General features: G+C 37.4%; 1 protein-coding gene across 1 annotated transcript in view; it reads right to left on the bottom strand.

Moving 5' to 3' along the window:
- The window catches only part of sog (chordin short gastrulation), a 154,013-nt gene that overhangs the window by 72,540 nt on the left and 59,022 nt on the right, over positions 1-22,451 (bottom strand). The window contains exon 2 of the mRNA XM_081741264.1: positions 8,670-8,773. Coding sequence (XP_081597390.1) covers positions 8,670-8,773 — 104 coding nt within the window. The remainder of the gene's footprint in view (positions 1-8,669; positions 8,774-22,451) is intronic.

Raw genomic sequence — 22,451 nt, 5'->3', positions numbered from 1 at the left:
ATTTTGTATCGAGACTAAGGGAAATGTGGATAATGAAATAGATGAAAGTGATGAAACAAAGAAAATGGGAGGAAACTTCGGACCCTCCGTCGACAGGTAGAGGCCGTATCGACTCTTTTCGAGAGATTCGTTCTGCAAATTTTAATGCCATTTCCTATTGTATCGACGTTTGTTTACACAACTTTTTAGTATCGCCCTAATGGACCTTACTCGCATAAGATTATAATGTTAATCCGTCTGATCGATACGCCACACGATAAATATTGAATAATGAATTATGTTTCTTGCCTCAATTAGCTTAAAGAGCATAATCGTGGAATGTTGAACCGAAAGTTTTTTTTTTTTTTTTTTTTTTTTTTTTTTTTAAAGATTTGTTAGGTTAAAAGTGTTCTTCAGGTTACCAGATTTTTGGGTTAATCGTCAAGAAACGTTGGTGAGGTTAAAACATCACGTACTTGGGGAATGAGAGGGGTACATAATACCAACCGTTTCAACTACTAGTGAAGATTCATCCATAAGTATAAATTTCCCGTCATCCTGTCTTTACGAGTTTATTATTACTGTGTTCAATCTAAGATGTCCTAAAATGAACTCATCACCATCATCATCATCATCATCATCATAGGTATTCTGCCATTAGTGGCAGGTCACTTTTTGCATCTGAGAAGCTTCCATGCTTCACGGTCTTCCGCTAACCTTTCGTCTTCAGGTACGATTTTTCTGTTTTGATATCGTCCATTAAATGTAGTCTCCTTCGCCCCCTCCCTCTCTTTCCTGCCACCATACCCTCTAGCACGTTCCTCATGATACAGTTTCTTCTTAGCCAATGTCCCAACCAGTTTCTCTTCCTCTTCTTAATAATATCTAAAATTATTTTCTCCCCTACTATTTCTAACACCCTCTCATTCGTTTTCCGCTCCACCCAAGTAAATCTCTCCATTCTTCTCCACACCCACATTTTAAAAGCTCCCAGTCATTTTCCATCATTTTTGTGTAATGCCATGTTTCCACCCCATACAGTACAATTTCCACACGAAGCATTTTATGAGTCCTTTTCTCAAATCTATATTCAAGGTCCCACAAAACATACTTTTTTTCTTAATTACTAAAGGCTTCTGTCGCCACTCCTATCTTTTATTTCGTTTGCACTTCATATCATCACTAATAATACTATTTTGAGTATTCAAATAAAATAAATAAAATAAATAAATAAGTAAATAAATAAATAATACTATATGGAGTATTTAAATAAATAAATAAATATTATACAAATATCGTGGTTTTGAAACCCAAACTTGGACCTGAATACTTGAGTTACCACAAGTTAAAGTTGTCATGTCCCATCCAAACCTTCCTAACTGTTAATTCCTGTCGCCTGCTTGATTCGACTCGACCATTTTTCTTCTAATCAAGTTACCTCTCTTATAATATGTTAAACAAGGTAATTTGTCTCTCATAAGGGCAGCGTGAGAAGCCACCAGAAAACATTAATATTCACAATACAATTTGCATTCTATGTCATAGATTCAAAGAAGCCGACAAAGTACAGAAGTTTTTTTTTTTTTTGAAAAGAAAAGACTCCAGAGAATTATTTTTTAAAGGAAAAGAAACAATTACGAAGCATCTTGCATACATATTTATACTGTCTACGGCCACTACATTATATATTACATGTACTGTTTATTTACATTTAAATGACATGTAAATGGTTAAAAGAACAAACAACTTTTTTGTGTTTTCGGTATGTACGTGATTTTGTGTGTGTGTGTGTGTGTGTGTGTGTGTGTATCCAAAGTTTGTCATCCTGAAAACCAAGTGATTAAACTATCGGGTTATTTGAAATTCAATTTCAATGTCCAGAAAAGATGATAATTTGTAGACGGAATGGTGACAAATGTGTTGAAGATATATGCATACTGCATGTGTACGATGTGAATTTTTGCAAGTACAAGTTTCATTATGAAGGTGCATAATTAGTTGGTTATTCTGTAACTATCGTGAAATTGGCAACAGGTTTGGATTAACGTCTACGTTGACTAAGTTGGAGCCTGGGAAAGCCGCAGCCTAGAGGCAACATATTTAGTTTCCTTGATCACAGGCTTGGATTAACGTCTAAGCGGATTAGGTTAGAGTCTGGGGTGACCAGCAGCCTAGAGGCAACATATTTGGTTTCCTTGACTACAGGCTTGGATTAACGTGTAAGCTGAGTAGGCTGGAGCCTGGGGTGGCCTGCAGTCTAGAGGCAACATATTTGGTTTCCTTGATCACAGGCTTGGATTAACGTCTAAGCTGCGTAGGTTAGAGTCTGTGGTGACCAGCAGCCTAGAGGCAACATATTTGGTTTCCTTGACTACAGGCTTGGATTAACGCGTAAGCTGAGTAGGCTGGAGCCTGGGGTGGCCTGCAGCCTAGAGGCAACATATTTGGTTTCCTTGATCACAGGCTTGGGTTATCGTGTAAGCTGCGTAGGTTAGAGTCTGGGGTGACCAGCAGCCTAGAGGCAACATATTTGGTTTCCTTGACTACAGGCTTGGATTAACATGTAAGCTGAGTAGGCTGGAGCCTGGGGTGGCCTGCAGCCTAGAGGCAACATATTTGGTTTCCTTGATCACAGGCTTGGATTAAAGTCTAAGCCGCGTAGGTTAGAGTCTGTGGTAACCAGCAGCCTAGAGGCAACATATTTGGTTTCCTTGACTACAGGCTTGGGTTAACGTCTAAGCTGCGTAGGTTAGAGTCTGTGGTGACCAGCAGCCTAGAGGCAACATATTTGGTTTCCTTGATCACAGGCTTGGATTAAAGTCTAAGCCGCGTAGGTTAGAGTCTGGGGTGACCAGCAGCCTAGAGGCGGAATATTTGGCTTCCTTTCTTTTTCCTTATAAATTACACAATAAATGTATTTGTTGCACTAAAATACTCCGTTACAGATTATATTATTGAATTGCAACGAAATGAAATCTTTGAATGTAATGTTTCATGATTATACCCTTTATGCTAATGGAGATGATGATTAAAACAAGTGGATGATAATGGAAAACTTGGTGGAATAAGAAAGTGGAAGGAAACGGGAGTACCCCGAGAAAACCCATGGGTATGATCTTGTACACCACAAACGTACTTGGACGGGGATCGAACTACGGATCCTACACAACAGAGGTAAGCGCTCTACCACTGAGCCACAGAGACCTTCAATGGATTGGAACGAGTACTTTCCCAATCACCAATGGCATCACCAGGAGATCAGCTTTAGGGAGGCCATGGATACAAGTACTACCTTTTTTATTACGTTTTTTTTTAAGTAAAGAAATCGGAACAGATAGACTTATTGTTTCTTAACTATGATGCTGAGTTCAAATTATAATTTTCATATTACTAACATTACTAGAAATATATTTCATATTGTATCTATATATATGCATTTTTGGATTGCGTATTCGTGACTTCCTTTATGCTGATAAAGACCACCATCCACTGTCTTTCGAATTTGAAAGAGGGCCCATTGAAATTTGGCGTTTTCGCGATTTTGGACAGCCCTAGCTCTGAAACTATGCACTATTCCCCACAAGTCCATATGAACTTTATTCCTTAGTTTCATAAAATATAAATTTGCTGCAGATTCGAGGGGCTTCATATTTGCTTGCAATTGTTTGTCCTCCCTTTAAAAAGATCTGGCGACGCCACTACGAATGAGGGGATTCGACAGAATCATCTACTCATACACTCCACAAACATTATAAACGAAAACGTGAAAACCAATTGAGGGCAGAAATATTATTATATTATTCAACACTTGTAGTAGTTGTACGACGCAGTCTGAACCACCGGTAACAGAACACGGGGTCACGTGCTTCAGAGACGCTTGAATTAGCCATAAGACAACCGGAGTGGGCTTGATTGTTTATATTTATTTTCGAATCGTCGATTTTGCTGTAAATTCCTAACATCCAGTTATGTCAACTAGAGATTCGAACCCAAGAATGTTGTTGGGAACTAGTTTTGTTTTCCGCCGTGTGTGCGGTAGGGATCGGCTGTTGACGCTGGTTGCATAATAAGTCTTTCGATCGCATGATGAATGTTGTAGTTGTGGCTTCGGCTTGTTGCAAGCGGTCAATCGGCACACAACAATTATTACCTGATTCACGTACGCACTGCCGCCAAACTTCTGTCCGCGTACATCGTATTCTCACATTCCAGATGAGACAACAACTGCATAATAGTCAGACACTCCTTTATTTATTCTCTATACCAAGGGTGTTCAACCTAGGCTCGCAGAACCTCTTGACCACACCATTATAGGAAAGGTTTGTTTTTACCTTGCTGTAATGTGTTTAATTTCAAAACAGTTGGAGATATCGCTCTTGGAGGAGCATTCTTTTGACTGGTTTCTATTCTTCCCTATTTTGAGCTTTCTATTCTTCCCTATTTTGAGCTTTCTATTCTTCCCTATCGTGAGTTTTCCATTCTTCCCTATCTTGAGTTTTCCACTCTTCCCTATCTTGAGTTTTCCATTCTTCCCTATGTTGAGTTTTAAATTCTTCCCTTTCTTGAGTTTTCCATTCTTCCCTATCTTGAGTTTTCCATTCTTCCCTATGTTGAGTTTTCCATTCTTCCCTATGTTGAGTTTTTCATTCTTCCCTATCTTGAGTTTTCCATTCTTCCCTATCTTGAGTTTTCCATTCTTCCCTATCTTGAGTTTTCCATTCTTCCCTATCTTGAGTTTTCCGTTCTTCCCTATCTTGAGCCTTCTTTTCGGAATGGTTTCTAGTATACTCTTTTTCCCCCACCCCTTCCAATACTCTCTCAATTCGAAACCTTATTCACTAATTTAGAGTCACAGTGGCTCAACAGTACAACATTCATCTCTGATACAAGGGATCCCTTGTTCGGTCCCAGGAGGTCTGTGATGGACAACATCGTGCTCCCGATTCTCCGGTTTCTCCTCACATTCCAATTTCATCAATTTTTCCATTATTGTCTCCGTTATATCACCCGCTTCCAATGCATAACTACGGGAACATATAACTAGAAATTTCAATACAATTAATTTCTTATCTACCCATCTAAGTTTTAACATTCTTCTATATGTAGCCCGTTTTGTTTCTTCTTCAGAGCCCATGTTTCACATCCATACAATGCCACACTCCATATAGTCTATATATACATGATTTCATGGCAATTTCTTATCCATATTTCTTGCCAATTTTCGTTCTTCTTGGAATGAGGTCTAGGTTTGAGTTGTTCTGGATGTTTACATATACAGACAAAAGGTTCTTACGCAACACTATCTGTCAACTACTACTACTACTTCTAATTATTATTATTATTATTATTATTATTATTATTATTATTATTATTATTATTATTATTATTATTATTATTATTATTATTATTATTATTATTATATTATTAGTATTAATAATAATAATAATAATAATAATAATAATAATAATAATAATAATAATAATAATAATAATAATAATAATAATACGTTTAGCACGTCATCTCCACTGGTCTAGTGGCTACGGTTTTGACCAACGTGGTCTCGAGTTCGAGTCTCAATATAAGAGTATTACAATGGTTCGGATTCCAGATTAAACTGTATGTCCACGTCGCATGTAGCCTTGGTGGTGAAAAGGAAAGCTAAATATCAACAACAAAAGGTGCTCAGATATGCGCAACGGTATAGCACTCACATCTGGTACTAAGAGTCTTTCGTTCGATCCCAGCCCACATGACATGTGTCCAGGGCCGGATTTAGAGGGGTGCAAAAGTGCACGTGCACCCCCGCTTGGTTGTAAATATACACTACCTAAAGTGAGAAATAGGGATGCGCACGAGACGAGTCGAGACAGGATTTTCCTGACAAAATTCGAGTCGAGACACGGCTCTTCCGATAGAGAAATATACATTTTTCAGTCGAGACATCACTTTTACAGCAAATTTTCGAGACGAGACAACCACAAATCTTGTCTCGTGCGCATCTCCAGTGAGAAACTAGCAGTGAAAATAACAATACTTTCCGAAAATTTCTGCTGTCATGTTTTTGTTTGGGCTTAAAACAAAGTGAAGTTTTGCAAAATCGATAGTTTAAGTCAATTTTCTAGAAGTTGAAAGAAAAAGATTCACCGAGAACAAACACTTAGCATTTCCAGGACATTTCCTCATTCACATCACAGATGCCTAAAGGCATTTAAAAATTCCAATTCAATTCAAATGTACTTGTAGTTATTGGTGCACCCCCCTCAGAAAAGCCTGGATCCGACCCTGCTTTCGTCCATACATTCTTTCATATCTTCCCCCTCTATTCATCCATTAAATCAGCGTCAGCTCTTGAGAAGTCACATCGGTAAAAGCTGGAACTTCTCTCGCTACAAACTAAGGGGAAAAAAGTCTACATACATGTATATTGTTGAATAACTGGCAGTTTCTCCCTTGAGCAAAACATAATCATTTAAGAGAAATGATTCAGAATACCTAACTAATTGCAGGGAGGGAAAAGTGATAATTCAATAATTTGTTGCGTATAATTGGTGCTCGCTTGTGAACAGAATTGAATTAAGATCACGTTGGGACGCGTTGTCGCCGTTTAATAAGTTGATATCCAACGACAAAATAATAAGTCCAGTGGAAAGTATAGATTGTTCTGAACACAAAATAATATGTTAGCAACAGATTACTCGCAGGGCCTTAGGGGGTGCCGCCTTGATAATCAACTTGTATATATGTATGTATGTATGTATGTATATAAACGCCGTTGGCACGCGGTGAGTGCAATATTCACATGCTCTCGAGGATAGCAGACACATGATTTCTCTTGATCCAAGACTTCCTGGAACGTTGCTTCGTTCGGTAGAGGAATATCTGAAGGTCGGTATCTATTGATGGCTTCATTTTCGTATTGCGTTCTTTGGTCCTTTTTAATCCTTATAATACACCTTCCTTTCTTCTTTTCAACTTCCATTCCATTCGTACTCATGGCTATCAAAACTTTTCCTTTTTCTTCTTTCTTTTCGCTCTCAAAGGAAGAAAGAATGAAAGGAGCAGAAAAACATAATAATTTTACCCTCTTCGTTTCTTCATGTCGAACCACAGTTGCCAACTTACTTGGCACAGTATGTTGTGTAGAGTCAACAACAAAAAATTATCATTTCTGTTTCCCTTCTTTAGGGCGTCAAAACAATATTCTACGGAGAAAATCCTGTAAAAATCAGAAAGCAAACCTGTTCAATATAGGCACAACACATCCACGGGACGGGGCCACGATGGCTCAGTGGAATAGCATGCACTTCAATATTACTAAAGAAGCTTTGGTATTACTCAGTGCTCCAGGCTATTAACGACATTGATGGTGGGTAAGGATAATACTTTTTTTAAAAAAAAGGATGAACAAACTTCAATTGAAACTAGTTACAATTTTCATATACTACCCATTACAATGTTATAGAAATCTGGCTTCAGGATTCACCATTGACAAGGCTTCCAGTACAACTTTATAGACGCCTGGCTTCAGGATCCACAATTGACAGGGTTCCCAGACGTCTTGGGTTTTATTTCAGAGTTTTCTACATATAATGTTGAAATGAGCACAGTATCCATTGTAGAAAAGAGACCAGAGGCTACGAACTACCTTCACATATAGAAGGACCTGAAGAAATAGAGGCTGAGTTTCTATCTAATGACCACTGGATCCAGAAAGATTAACCAGAGTTGGTAAGAGCATTACGTACAGATACAACACGAGAAGGCCACAGCATGCACTTCAAGATTTAGTTAGATTTCAGCTCTTTTTGACTGAGTTCTATGGTGGACAGTGTGCGTGCAGTTCTTGGAGTTTTGTTTTCTCTTCACTTCATTTCATCATTACCGTTTAGCCTCAGAGCAAACAATCAAATACGTATCTACGCGATTTCCCTTGGATTTCAATTCAGTGTCTCTCTCACGGTACAATATTTGGGTCCCTAAAGCTCTACGTATTTCCGGGGGCATTAGCTGACACCTGACAGCTGACGTTCACAGGCTATATTGGGACATCGCACGAGCGTCTAGTGAACGTCAAGAAAGGATAGGACCAATGGTAAACTTGTTTCAGCGGCGATAAACTTTCGATTTGCGTAATTCATAGAGACAGTAGCCTACTGCTATTCTAACTATACGAGAAATGGAATTAAATTTGCAAAAAGCATTTTGAAAATCCTATCCCACCAAAGTATCATTGTAAACAATTTGATGTACCAAAGCCCTTTATATATTTACTTTGTTTGTCTGTGTATATGTCTGGAAGACAAGAAACCTCAAGAGCTACTTGATGGATCACCATTAATTTTGGCCAGGATGTACAGAGCCGAAAATTAGGAGCTGAGTTCGTTTATGCAGGTGATCCATTCAGTTCATTCCGAGATATGGACAATCAAAAATCGATTCCCTATGTACTCCAATGGGGATAGATACGGACATGATTCTCACTTACTATAATGCCCAGAATACAAAATACTAATTTCTCCGTGTAATTCAACACTAAAATGAAACTGAATGTCGTTTAACCAAACTTCGAACTTCTTAACGTACAGAAACACTGCTGCCTGTTTGTTTACGGATCTTGTCAAGAAATTAATAGGAAAAGTAACCTTCATTTAATTTGTTTTTCTAACTAATGAAAGTTAAAAAAAACTTACCCTTATGCACTCGCATTTGATGCAGTACATCACACCAAACGGTGGCCCTAGATCGGCAAACCAGCTGGAATCTAGTTCATGTGTTTTCTTTCCAAACTGACATTCTGGAATAAACAACAGAAGAAAAAAAAACGTAATATTAGCCCAAAGTTCTTTCTAACAATGGGAATCCAATAACTACTGTACATGTAAGCTATTTGTTCAATATCACTAAAAAGAAGCTTTGGTATTACTCAATATTGAAGTGCAGGCTATTAATAAAATTGGTGGTGTTTTTTTTTTTTAATTATTAAGAAATGAAAATGAACTTTATTGTAAACCAGTTTGAATTTTCATGTACTACCTATTACAACATTATAGACATCTGGCTTCTGAATTCACCAGTGATAGTGCTCCCAGTACAACGTAATAGACATCTGGCTTCCGAATTCACCAGTGACAGGGCTCCGAGTACAACGTAATAGACATCTGGCTTCCGAATTCACCAGTGACAGGGCTCCCAGTACAACGTAATAGACATCTGGCTTCCGAATTCACCAGTGACAGGGCTCCCAGTACAACGTAATAGACATCTGGCTTCCGAATTCACCAGTGACAGGGCTCCCAGTACAACGTAATAGACATCTGGCTTCCGAATTCACCAGTGACAGGGCTCCCAGTAAAACGTAATAGACATCTGGCTTCAGGGTTCAGCATTCACAGAACTCTCAGTACAACGTTATAGCCGGTAGCTCAGTGCTAGAACACTTACCTCTGGTGCGTGGGGTTCCTAGTTCGATTCCCGCCCAAGTAAATTTCTGGTGGACAACATCGTGTCCGTGAGTTTTCTCGGAGGTTTTCTCGTTTCCTCACCCATTATCATTCCACCAATTTTTCTAGCATCATTCACTTGCTTTAATCATCGCCTCTCTGAGCCTAAACGGCATATTCGTGGGACGTTACCATTTTATGTCAGGGGTGGAAGCGAGACAAGTTGAAGTCTTCAATAATATTCTCACCAGGAGATGTGACTTTGCTAACGACAATTCACTGACCGTATTTCTGACTTGACTAATGGTAAGTCATAATCAGACAAAATTAATTATTCATTAACAAGAACTGCTTGTCAGTACTTAAGTACAGTGTTAATGAAACGTAGAGGAAGAGACAGACGAAAAAAAAGGTAAAAAGAAATGAGAAATCCTTGAAAATATGACAAATGTATAGAAAATATTTCGACATTGTCACTTCCATGTCAAAGTTCATCGTGTGAGATTAGGAAGGCGCCTCCAATCTTGGTTTTACTGCGTATCATGGCTCCATTCAGGCGAAATAAAATAAATATTAAGCCTTCATAACGAAACGATTTATTCAATGCACATTTACCGGTCAAGGGATCATATACTTATAGCTCAGTATAGAAATTATGCTTTGCATTAAGTATACAAAATATTATAAAACAATCTGTGTTGAAAGATATCACACCACAACGTGCAAGAAGTAGCGTGATTAAAAAATATATATATTATTATTATTTCATGGATGCAGCATTACAAGAACAGATTTTATTTCTAAGCTTATTCTAATGTTTTAAAACCGGAATTGACAAATCTAAACATTTCTGGTTTCAGTATTGGATAACCAAAGTTCCGAAGTCTATTTTAGTTTTACAGTGTAAAATGAAATTCACTTATGCTCTGCATTAAAAAGTAAGGCTTAGGCTAGCTGCATATTAACCAAAGGACAGTCTTAGGCTAGCTGCATACTGACCGGAGGACAGTCTTAGGCTAGCTGCATACTAACCAGAGAACAGCCTTAGGCTAGCTGCATATTGACTAGAGGCTTTGGTTAACTGCATAAATCGTAATCGTCATTTAGTATACATTCTTGGCTCCTTGAAACCAACTATGAATTGTTTAAATGTCGCTTTTTATCTATGTTTTAGTACTTTTAAACACACCGACAATCCTTTTGACAACTAAAAAGAACTAATGTAATTGTTAACAAACACCTTTAAAAACAAAGAGTTGCGGGTAATGCCGAAAGACAGCAGAGCAGTATTTTGTATTTATTTTCGGCATCGTTGCTTACTATTAATATACGAAAAGCACAATACACTGGAGAACAGAATGGTAAATTTTGGAGAAGAAAAGTACACTGGAGAGCAGAATGGTAAATTTTGGAGGGAAGGATGGTAAATTTGGGGGAAGATAAGTATACTGGAGAGCAGAATGATAAATTTTAGGGAAGAAAAGTACACTAGAGAGCAGAATAGTAAATTTTTGAGGGAAAGATGGTAAATTTTAGGGAAGAAAAGTACACTGGAGAGCAGAATGGTAAATTTTTGAGGGAAGAATGGTAAATGTTTGAGAAGAACTGTATATTGGAGAGGAGAATGATAAATTTTGTGGGTTAAGGATTGTAAATTTGGGGAAGAAAAGTACAGTAGTGAGCAGAATAGTAAATTTTTGAGGGATGGTAAGTTTTGGAGAAGAAAAGTACACTAGAGAGCAGAATGATAAATTTTAGGGGGAAGGATGGTAAATTTGGGGAAGAAAAAAACACCGGAAAGCAGAATGGTAAATTTTTTGGGAAGAATGGTAAATTTGCGGGAACATGAAAAATTTGGGATTGAGTCCTAGCACTTGGGGAGGGGGTTAGTCACCCATGATATGTTGAAATAGCAATTAGCAAGTTGCTAAGTTTCTTATTGACTTCTTTGTAGATTACAATTTACAGTTGCACAAAATAATATTCGCAGAACAAGAATGGGAGTGCAAAGGCGATTTAATAGTAAAACAAAGTAATAGTTGTTGCAACGAAAGGGCGTTTATTCTGCAAGGTAATTGGCTGTGGTTTTCGTGGGAGTGACCGACTGTTACGCAACAATGTCGCGCGTGTGGTGGTGTATGATGTGTTTGTTGTGTTCTTTGGCGGGAATCTACAAGCGGCCGCTCTCTGTACAACTGATGACGCCAATTTGTCACGTGGCCATGGGAAAAAAGCAAAGGAAATGTCTTTGCTGGCGCATTCCGAATCCTACTGCTTTTTTTACATGTTTTTTTTCTACTTTTTTGTAACAAACATTTTCTTGACGACACAGGAACTGCGCGACATACCGACCTTAGCTTTCCCGCCACACAGGGTTGCCAGGTGTTCGCAATATTTTCTTACTGTAAAGTTATATTAATTTTTGCTCTTCCGCCAGACTGATATTTAACACACTTTGAAATGATGAGGGAACAGCACGCGTTACTCTTTTAGCTTCCCAATGGGCTAGTGGCTGGCAGGGGCGGATCCAGGACCGACTTCTGGGGGGGGCGATGGGTTGTCATACTGCTACTTTTAAGGGCTCCAAACTTCGGGATGGGTTTTATTTATATATAAAAAATAAGAGTTTCCTCTTCTGGGGGGGCGATCGCGATCGCCCCCCCCCCTGGATCCGCCCCTGGTGGCTGGTGGGTGTGGATTCGGTTTACATGGCCCCAAGTTTGATTCTCCGTGAAAGAGCACAAAAATTTAATTTAATATAATTCCTTGTCATTAATCATTCATTTCCTTTAGCATAATAATAATGTATCTGTCTGTCACAGTTTTAAGCATATAAAAGAATGACCTAGATCTAGAGCCACCAAATTGAGTATAGAAATAGGTCTTTAGCGTACATAATTGCATACGAAGCCGTTTTTTTTTTCTTTTCTTTCGATATTCGGTTCCGGTGGAATCGAGAGAGTTGCAACGTTATGCACGTTCCTCCTCTGGTTATTACTAAGAACGCCTTGCCTGTACGCAACACCCAATACTTCTGTGATATGCAGGTTTGCATAACCTTACTTCTGTGATATGCTTGCTTGCATAACTATTAGTTCTGTGAAATGCGGGCTTGCATAACCCTTTACTTCTGTGATATGCGGGTTTGCATAACAATTACTTCTGTGATATGGTGGCTTACATAACATCCGAAGATAAGTACCCGGTCAATGAAATGGTTGTGGAGAAATTGAACGCTCACCCCTGCCGTTCTTGACATATGCACAAGGACATTTGCTAGTTTGTTTTGTGTGTGTGTGTTCTGGAGAGTGTGGTGATGTGTTGGGGTCATATCCAACATTATGCGTTCCCTTATGCTCTTGCACAAAAAGGTGTCAAATAAATAAAAAGTAAAATGTAATGTTTCATACACGTCAAGTTTCAGAAGTATTGCAACAGAAATGGCACAGAACACTGAGAAAATGTAACGTCAGAGGGGTTAAAAACATTCTTCTTCCTCTTAAAAAAAAAAGAAACATTGTGAAGACCATCTGTAAGTTTCGAGACTGTATCCTCCGGTCACTTTACATATTATTACTATTAATCCCTCTGTCCCCCCAAAAATCAAAGCTTTAGTTTAACCAGTGGTTATTCACAGCATGACACTTGTCCAAGAACTTGACTGTCTTTAAAAAACAGTTATCAATTTAGAGTCTAGAAACCGGCCGATCACATTTCAACAGCTTAAATAGTGATTTCGTGCATGGTTTTTTGTCCGTCCTCACGTATCAACCATATATAGCAATCTCACTTCTTTTTTTTCGACTCTAAACTCGGCGAGTGGGGTGAGAGATCTTTTAGGAATTGCAGTTTCTCTCCCGTCATTTAAGGAGAGATATTAGTTGCCTTCTCGTTCTCCCCTTTCCCCCGGCCCTCCTGGTTCCTTTGATACGACGACATATAAGCCAATGCAAAAGGGATTAGCAGCGTCTGTAGAAAGTCTTGACCCCCTTTAATAGGAGCACATACACATAGGCAGCCGGAAGACGTAATACCACATGCAAAACTCGCTAGTTGTCTGTTTTGTACTTTCTCCAAGTCATGCTTGTAGTACGTGTGTCGACTCAAACTAGCTTAGTGTGTCTATGAGCATGTATTCACATACATATATACACTGCACACATGTAAAAGCACACGTATTAATGATATTCATACAAACACACATTTTCAAACATAATACAACCTGACAGATATGCATAGCATCTTTTGCTATATACGTATTACTTCCATTTAAACTTTGTCTGCTTGAAACGATCTATTTAATTAATTACTCATTGGTAGTGGTAGAGCGGTGGCTCAGCTGTTGGTTGCTTCCCTCTGGTGCGAGAAGTTCTTGGTTCGAACCCAATCACCGTCTGTGATGGAGAAAATCGTGTGTGTACCTTTTCCGCGTTTCCTTCCACTTTGTCACTCCACCAATTCTTTCATAAAGATTTACATTCATTAATCATTTTAACAACCAGTTCCAGGAACCTGAGACATTTTAACAACTCGTTCCGGAAACCTGAACGGAAACTGAACATTTTAACAACTGGTTCTGAAAATCTGAGACATTTTAACCACTGGTTCTGGAAATCTGAGACATTTCAACCACTAGTTCTGGAAATCTGAGAGATTTTAACAACTGGTTCTAGAAATCTGAGACATTTTAACAACTGGTTCTGGAAATCTGAGACATTTTAACCACTGGTTCTGGAAATATGAGACATTTTAACAACTAGTTCTGGAAATCTGAGACATTTTAACCACTGGTTCTGGAAATCTGAGACATTTTAACAACTGGTCCTGGAAATCTGAAACATTTTTAAAATAGTTCCAGAATCTGGGAGATTTTAACAACCAGTTTGGACAAACCGACTGAATGCCACCACTACGTAAAGCGCATATAGTTCTTTTACAAGAGTGCAATCTGTAGACAATAATATGAAGGACTTGCATTCTGCATATCCCTTTCCAAATACAGTATAACGTTCTTCATCTGGGATTATTTGTGTTAATACTCACACTTGCCAGCTCATTAGCATTATTTCTTTGCAGTTTGTGATTGAATTGCTTGCCGCTGCTTTTGGACTTCTGCTAACACTGGTTCTTATAAGTATCATTAGCCTGATGCATTTAGGTGTTACGTCAACTGTGTTCTTTGACTGATAACCGACCGCACGAAGACGGCAGTGAAATCGAAGGGAAGGTCTTTATCTGTCTGTAGACACTGGCCCAGGAGCTATGTTCACATATATACAACTGTTGACAGGTGCCAACTATATTTAGCTAAAAGGTGACGAAATTCCGGTGTCAATAGATCTGTTGCCATTCTTTTAAGGAGGCTGCCAGTAGGCACAGACACACCCATACCCATGTCACATTTCGAGCTGCTGTACATTAGTGGTAGACTCCGCACCCCCTGACCCATAGAGCATCTCCGAAATCAGATTTAAGATATACATTTCCTTTTGTATAATGCACAAACAATCAAAGCATGGAGTAATATTTGTTGTTCTAAACAAAATTCAAATTTTACCATTGAACAGCTGTTCGTACTGTTAAGTTTCTTTACGTTAATAACTGCATTGTAGTTTAACAAATCCAAAGGCTTATTGCCGCAGAAACAAAAAGCTTACCTTTGATCATGGCCGCCAGTAGGATGACGAGAGTGGAAGTAATCGACCTTTCTTGAAGTTTCGAAGTTTTTCGAAATGATGTGAAAATATAATATGCTTATTCGCACACTATAGTGCTTAAATATAATTTGCGTATATTAAATACTATTATGCATTCTCCTTTTCTTTCAAATCAAGCACTGTCTCAAATTCTCACTGCCAAATTAGCTTCATCTTTCCATGTCAAATTAAACATTTTCTGTCTCAAATTTAGCCTTATCAATGTAGAAACACCATCTTAAAAACTTCAAAAAAATATACAAATCAATATTTTATAATTTTTGTATTGTTAACCAATATCTTTATATTTATTTACGCCTATTTTCGTGAATTTTATTTTTGTGTTCTTGTCAAATCGCCCAGATAACCAATTTGACGCATACACATATGATGTGTGAGGTCCCTGGTTCGATTCTGGCCAAGTAAATTTGTGGTCGACAACATCGTGTCCATGGGCTTTCTCGGGATACTCGTTTCCTCCCACAACCTCATTCCACTAATTATTTCATCATCATTCGCGCCTTAATCACCGTCTTTCTTAGCCTAAACGGCATAACCGTGGGATCTTAAACCGAAGGATTTAATTTCATTTTCTCTTGACGATTTGACAACTGTATTTAAAAAAAAAAAAAAAAAAATCAAACGAGAAAATAGACGTAAATAAACATAAAAATTTTGGTTAACAATATCAAAATTATAAACTATTGATTTCTATCTTTTTAAGATTGTGTTTCCACATCAATTGAATTCATCTTTCCTTATTAAATAAATTATTTTTGTGTCTCGAATTCATTTTTGTCTATTTGGATCTACTGTATATGATGCTAGGGATATAAACTTCAGAAATATTATTCGACAACTTTTCATCATCCTACATGTGATGGTGTAACCAAAACCACTTAAAATGAATAAAGAAATTATTAGGAAAAAACAACATCGAAACATATTCTTCCCGTGCTCAAAAAATCAAGATTTTCTCCTGTCTTATATGCGTTCCCTCATTATATATATATATATATATAATCGTCTTGTGAAAGCAGTGTTTGAATATGTGCCAAACAGCGAACGAGTTGTGGTCCACCAGAAGAGAAGTGCAGACAGAAGCTAAAGGCTGACTGGCGCCTATCGTCGGCCTATGTGATATCAAGGCTACTTACTGACTACCTCACCTCAGGCTTACACAAGGCCAGGAGTACTCACTCACATACACACACACACACACACATGCCGAGAGAGGGGAAAGGGGGAATCACTTGTTCATGTATATGTTGATTAGCATTTTTTTTTTTCATCCTAAAATGTCGCTGATGGTACTTGTTTAACGTGCGGCTTTATGATATTCTGAGATGAATACCAATCTGCTGTCTTAAAAAATATGAGAATTCATGTTGCTTCAGAATAAATACTTTTAAAATAATGAATTTTTTACATCAAAGTGTTTGGAGATGCATGTAAGAAAAATTATTGTAAGCTATTATCAATTAACTATTATTATTATATGTTAATTTGTATCAGATCTTCTCATTTTATCAATTACTTCCAGTTTTAATTATCACACTAAATAGCCTCAAATCCATATTTGTAAACTGACTACACAATCCATGCTAAGTGTCAAAATGAAAATGTTGCGTAAAAAGCCCAGATTTTATTTCAGAACTGGTGGCACATATACCCACGCGCATTTTCCTGGCGATTATTTGAAATACTTCCACAGTGAATGCTACTAGATAGTCCGTTGTTCGCTGAGCAGTGTTGGGGACATAGGCATATCTTGATATTAAACCGAACTTTTCCCTTTTTGACACTTAGCACGTTTTTTTTTTTTCACTGTACACTTATCAAATGCCTCTACATACCGTTATCATATGAGTTATTTTGAATTATTTGAAATTCACTCTTTTATCGATTATGTCCGTTTTAACTTATTATGTAAATTTGTCTCGAGTTCACTTTTCTCAATGCCTTCTTTTCTTGTCTAATATTTTTCATTTTAAACTCACTCATCAATTTCCTTCACTTTTTCTGTGATGAAGTTTGTCTATCCTTAACTTTTCCTTATCAAATAAATTATTTATTTTTATCTTAAATTCACCCTTATCAATTTCCTTCCTTCACCTTTCCTTATCAAGTAAATTCCTTTTGTTCTAAATTCACTCTTATCAATTTCCTTCCTTCACCTTTCCTTATCAAGTAAATTCTTTTTGTTCTAAATTCACTCTTATCAATTTCCTTCCTTCACCTTTCCTTATCAAGTAAATTCTTTTTGTTCTAAACTCATTCTTATCAATTTCCTTTCTTTACACTGAGAAAAAAAATTGTAGGTGGCATACTTAAAAAGATAGGTTACATGCGTAATTCCTGTAGTTTTTGGACTTAACGTACACCAGACGTATAACTGAAAACGCATGTTTTATAATACTTTCTGTATAAGTGTTCCATCTATACGTACTTTCTGTATGAAACAATGTAGGCGGTCAGGATCTCACATACAAATGGACGTATATAGCATATAGCTGACGAAGGTAACATAAGTATATACATGTGATATACGGAAAACTGTTAGATGTCATACATCCTGCAACGGCATGATGTAACATCAAACGGCAGTGCCTATGTATCATACGGATAACGTATGCTCCGTATTGATTTCTATAGTAAGCAAGAGGATACCGTATATTTGTACAATATACCGCTGTCCGGAGAACGGATTTTTCTCAGTGTACCTTTCTTTATCAAGTAAGTTCTTTTTGTTCTAAATTCACTCTTATCAATTTCCTTCCTTCACCTTTCCTTATCAAGTAAATTCTTCTTGTTCTAAATTCACTCTTATCAATTTCCTTCCTTCACCTTTCCGTATCAAGTAAATTCTTTTTGTTCTAAACTCACTCTTATCAATTTCCTTTCTTTACCTTTCTTTATCAAGTAAGTTCTTTTTGTTCTAAATTCACTCTTATCAATTTCCTTCCTTCACCTTTCCTTATCAAGTAAATTCTTTTTGTCTTAAATTCACTCTTATCAATCGGTTTCACCTTTCGTGATGAAATGAATTATTTTTTGGTCTTAAATCTGCTCATATTAATTTCCTTGATCCTTCCGTATCACATTCCTCTATATTTTCAGACGTGAAAATATATCAATTGCTAATCCTGGAGAACATAGCTGGAAAGGCTCAGTGCTTCTAGGCTGCTTGGTCCACATCTTGTATGCATCGGCCAAGTAAGTGTCCGGGAATTTTGACTACGTTTTTTTTTTTTTTTTTTTTGGTAGTAATGGTGCATATGGCAATGAGTCTTGTATCTTTCCTCTCCACATCAATTACTTTTTTAAGTTGTCTCAAATGTATTGTTGCCAGTTGCTCTTCTCACTCATAATAACAACAGTTATTTTAATTTGTCGGAAATTCACTGCTCCGGATTTCACAGATGTTCTATGTATCACATTACGAATTGAATTTTCTTGTTATCACATCAGATCTATATCTAGATAATGAAGTTTTACGTCCCACGCTTATGCCGGCTAGGCTAAAGAAGACAGTGATGATGAGGAATGGATAAAATGGTGGAATGAAGAAAGTGGCAGGAAACAGGAGAACACTGAGAAAACCCACTCACACGGTGTTTGTCCACCACAAAATCTACTTGGCACGAGCTGGGATCGAACCAGAGGTGAAGGATCTACCACTGATCCACCGCGGCCCATCAGACCTATAGGATATCATCAATTATTAATAGTTTACATTAAAACATAGTATAACAAAATTATTCTGAGTCAAGAGAGGTATGGTACACATTTATTGTAGAGGAAAATTGTGTAATGATTTATTTATCTTTAAACTTTGATAAATGCTCGTCATTATGTTCGTACAATCTCTTTATCAAAGCATGAGGTTGGGAAGAACTAGTGTTACTCACGAGGCCCGAGAAATTTCTTATTTCGTCTAAATTTTTGAAAATGTACTTCTTGCCTTGAAAATGAGACGAGAATTAGTGTAATGTTACTCATCTCGTATCAAATTTTAAAATGTACTTACTTGATTAAAACTATTAAAATTGTGCACCAATCAAATTTATTTTTCAGGAAGTAAGGGATTACCGCTGTTGAAAGTACTGCAGCATCTGCGATCAGGGCAGCATCTACGAAAAGGGCAGCATCTGCGATTAGGAGTCTAATCCATTGGTGTGAAAATTGGTTAGTTAATTACTAAAGAGTCCAACAGACTGGGATATGTCATTAGTAGGGCTATGAAGGGAAACACTACACACACACACACACACACAGCACAGCATACGGGATGTGTGGTAGGAAAGCAAACAGTCGCTGAGAATACGACACACATTATACATTATATAAGAGGGGAGGAAGGAAAAAGAATTAAAAAAAGAAAACGACCAGTGCACTGACGTGGTAAATGACGTCACATGACGAGCAAATCGTGGTCCATTGGCTTGAGCTCATCATGAGAACTCTTCAGTGGTACATGCGTACGGTCTTTTTAACATGTTGTGAACGCAGATCACAGGCTCCTGTGAAATGACTGAATGATATGTGTCAAAAGAGGTCATGAACCCACAACGAGCTTTTGTAGTGAAAAATCTACTTTAAAATAATAATAATAAAAAATGTAACACAGTAGCTTTTTTTAAAAAACTTAGCGTGTTGTCCGAATTTCTATTGTCTAACTTTAAGGGCTTAAACACAGACACACACACACTTGCACAGTGCCAGATTTACGTATAAGCTAAATAAGCTATAGCTTGGGGCCCCAATCGCTTGGGAGCCAAAAAAATTTAAAGAAAAAAAAACTGATTGTATTGCAATTTCTAAATAACAAGTAAAAGCAAAAAAGATAAAACACACATACAATGGTGTTCTGTATTGTTATGTGTTAGGCTTTTATAAAGCAAGTAATAGAGCTCTATTTCTCGCCCCACTTATAACGAGACCCCTGTTATTCAGCCCCGCTTTCAATGGATTCCCGTTTCCTGGCCCTGCTTATAATAGGCCCTTGTTTCCGGGTCCATAAATTAGCATATAGCAATATTCAAACCTAAAAACGGCGAAAAATTTTGTCCCTGAAAAAGAAAGCTTGACGTACAAAGGGCCCCTTTCAATAGCTTAGGGCCCCATTAAACCAAAATTTGACACTGCACTTGCATCATTATTATTTGAAACGACCTTGTGCAATCACTTTGTGGTGTGTAGCCAAACCAAAGCTGCAGTTCTGGTAAATACTTTCATATTTCAATCATTATTTTTTGATTTTTTTCTTTTCTTTTTTCTTTTTATATATATATAAATGTTCAGTACGATTGGCCAAAACTAACAGGATGTTATCTCCATACGCACCATTACAAATAGTTGAACCACGCGAGGAAATGTTTAGGTTGGACCTTCTTGGATTTTTTTTTCTTTCTTTCTTTCTTTCGAGATTTTGAAGTACGCAAACAAGTCTATAATATTTCTCTGGCGCTAGCAAATGGCGAAAGTAGTTCATTTCCCACCATTTTCATTTTTCAAATGTTATTCCGATGTATATTAAGAGAAATTGCTTTAATGTGTGTCTGTGGCTTCGTAATAAATTACCCGTAGAATTTTCTAACTCATATAACTTCAGGTATATATATATATATATATATATATATATATATATATATATATATATATATATATATATATATATATATATATATATATATATATATATATAAGCTGGATTTATGTGTAACGAAACCTACTTTTAACGTAAACACATCCTTGTTACGTGAACATTCAAAAAGTATAATTTCGTCATCTTCAAACATGTACAGTCTCTTCCAGAGGGGACACTCCCCCACAAAGACAACGTCCCTAGGACATCCCATTTTGATCTCGATTATCCCATATGGTTCCCGGGATTATCGGCAACATAAGTAGACATCAAATGGGCGTCCTGCATGGGACATCCTAAAGGATTTCCACGTAGGATGTCCACGGGACGTCTCGGATGGACAGGAGATCCCAGGGAAATCCCTCGCCGAACATACCTAGAACTACATTATCCCACGATTTACCAGTGGACATCCCTTTGAATATCCCGTTTTTGTGATATTAACGAACATCTGGATATCCTGCGGAGGTCCTATGGATGTCCCGAGAGCAAATTCGGATGATCGCGGGATGTCCCATTGTCCACTACAGTGTACTATGTGGATCGGTTAAAAAAAAAAAAAAAAAAGGTGACAAAGTGTAATACTTTTTCAAGCCAGCCATTCTGAGTAAGGTTTTACTCATTCACACCCGGCAAATACCGGGATGGTACTTAACATAATGGCCCCAGGCCTCTTACTTCCTTCCCTTTCATAGGATAGTGTGATTGGCGAGGGATGTCATCCCTCATATGTGAGAAGCTAACATAATCTCAGTCAGATACCGAAAGCCCATAAATCCAGTTCCTAATCCTAATCCGTGTACAGGCTCGACTAGTGTTGCACACAAATCGAGAAGAGACGAGACGAGACGAGACGAGGCTGTACGAATACCTTAAATCCATTAAGAAAGCCAAATCGAATCCACGTGTTTTGAAAATTAAGATACTTGTACGAAAAAAAGTTTTCTTTCCATATCTTGCATATTGGCTAATACCATATATATATAAAGCACGTTCCTGTTCTATTTCAAAACTTCTGTTGATTGTACAACGGAATTCATCCATCCATGTGTGGTCCACATATTGATTAAATGAATGACCGTTGGTGGCGCCAAAACGATAATGGCCGACTGCTCGATCTAGTTCTACAACTTTTGCAAGTGTTATTTTATTTTATTTTTTTTATTTTTTTAAATTTTTATTTTCATTTTAAAGTGCCTATTTATTTGCTCAGATCAAAACTGTCGGCGGTGTCCAATATAGGCCTTTCCTCATTAGCATATCGTCCATTTCACTAATGACAACATGCAAAGGTGGTTCTTATCCAGCATAACGCCACTCCTTCCTTTTCCAAACTATGTAAATCTCTCAACAGAGAATTCACTTTAAAATGCTTTCAATCCAACCATATTTACAACACTTCCTATTATCTTAACTCACTCTTCAGTTCTTTTTTTTTAAGATTTTGCACAGAAACAAGACAGCTTATTTATTCTCAACAATTGCTTTCTTTCTCCTTTCTTGTTGTTGTTGTTGCTACTAGCATACAACCTGGGTTATAGTTACGCTGTGTAATGTATGAGAGAGAGTGTGGCTTCCTGTTTCTGTAAGACCACACGCATAACAAGCTCCTTCCTTTTATTTCAAATCAATGAACAAGAAATGGAGTTGTTGAGTGGTACTAAAAAGTTAGATCGACAGTATAAGCAT

This window comes from Thermobia domestica, chromosome 15, assembly GCF_964235325.1.
Source record: "Thermobia domestica chromosome 15, izTheDome1.hap1.1, whole genome shotgun sequence".
NCBI classification, from domain to species: Eukaryota; Metazoa; Arthropoda; class Insecta; order Zygentoma; family Lepismatidae; genus Thermobia; species Thermobia domestica.
The sequence above is the reverse complement of the archived record's forward strand: the minus strand, read 5'-3'. Positions and strand labels throughout refer to the sequence as shown.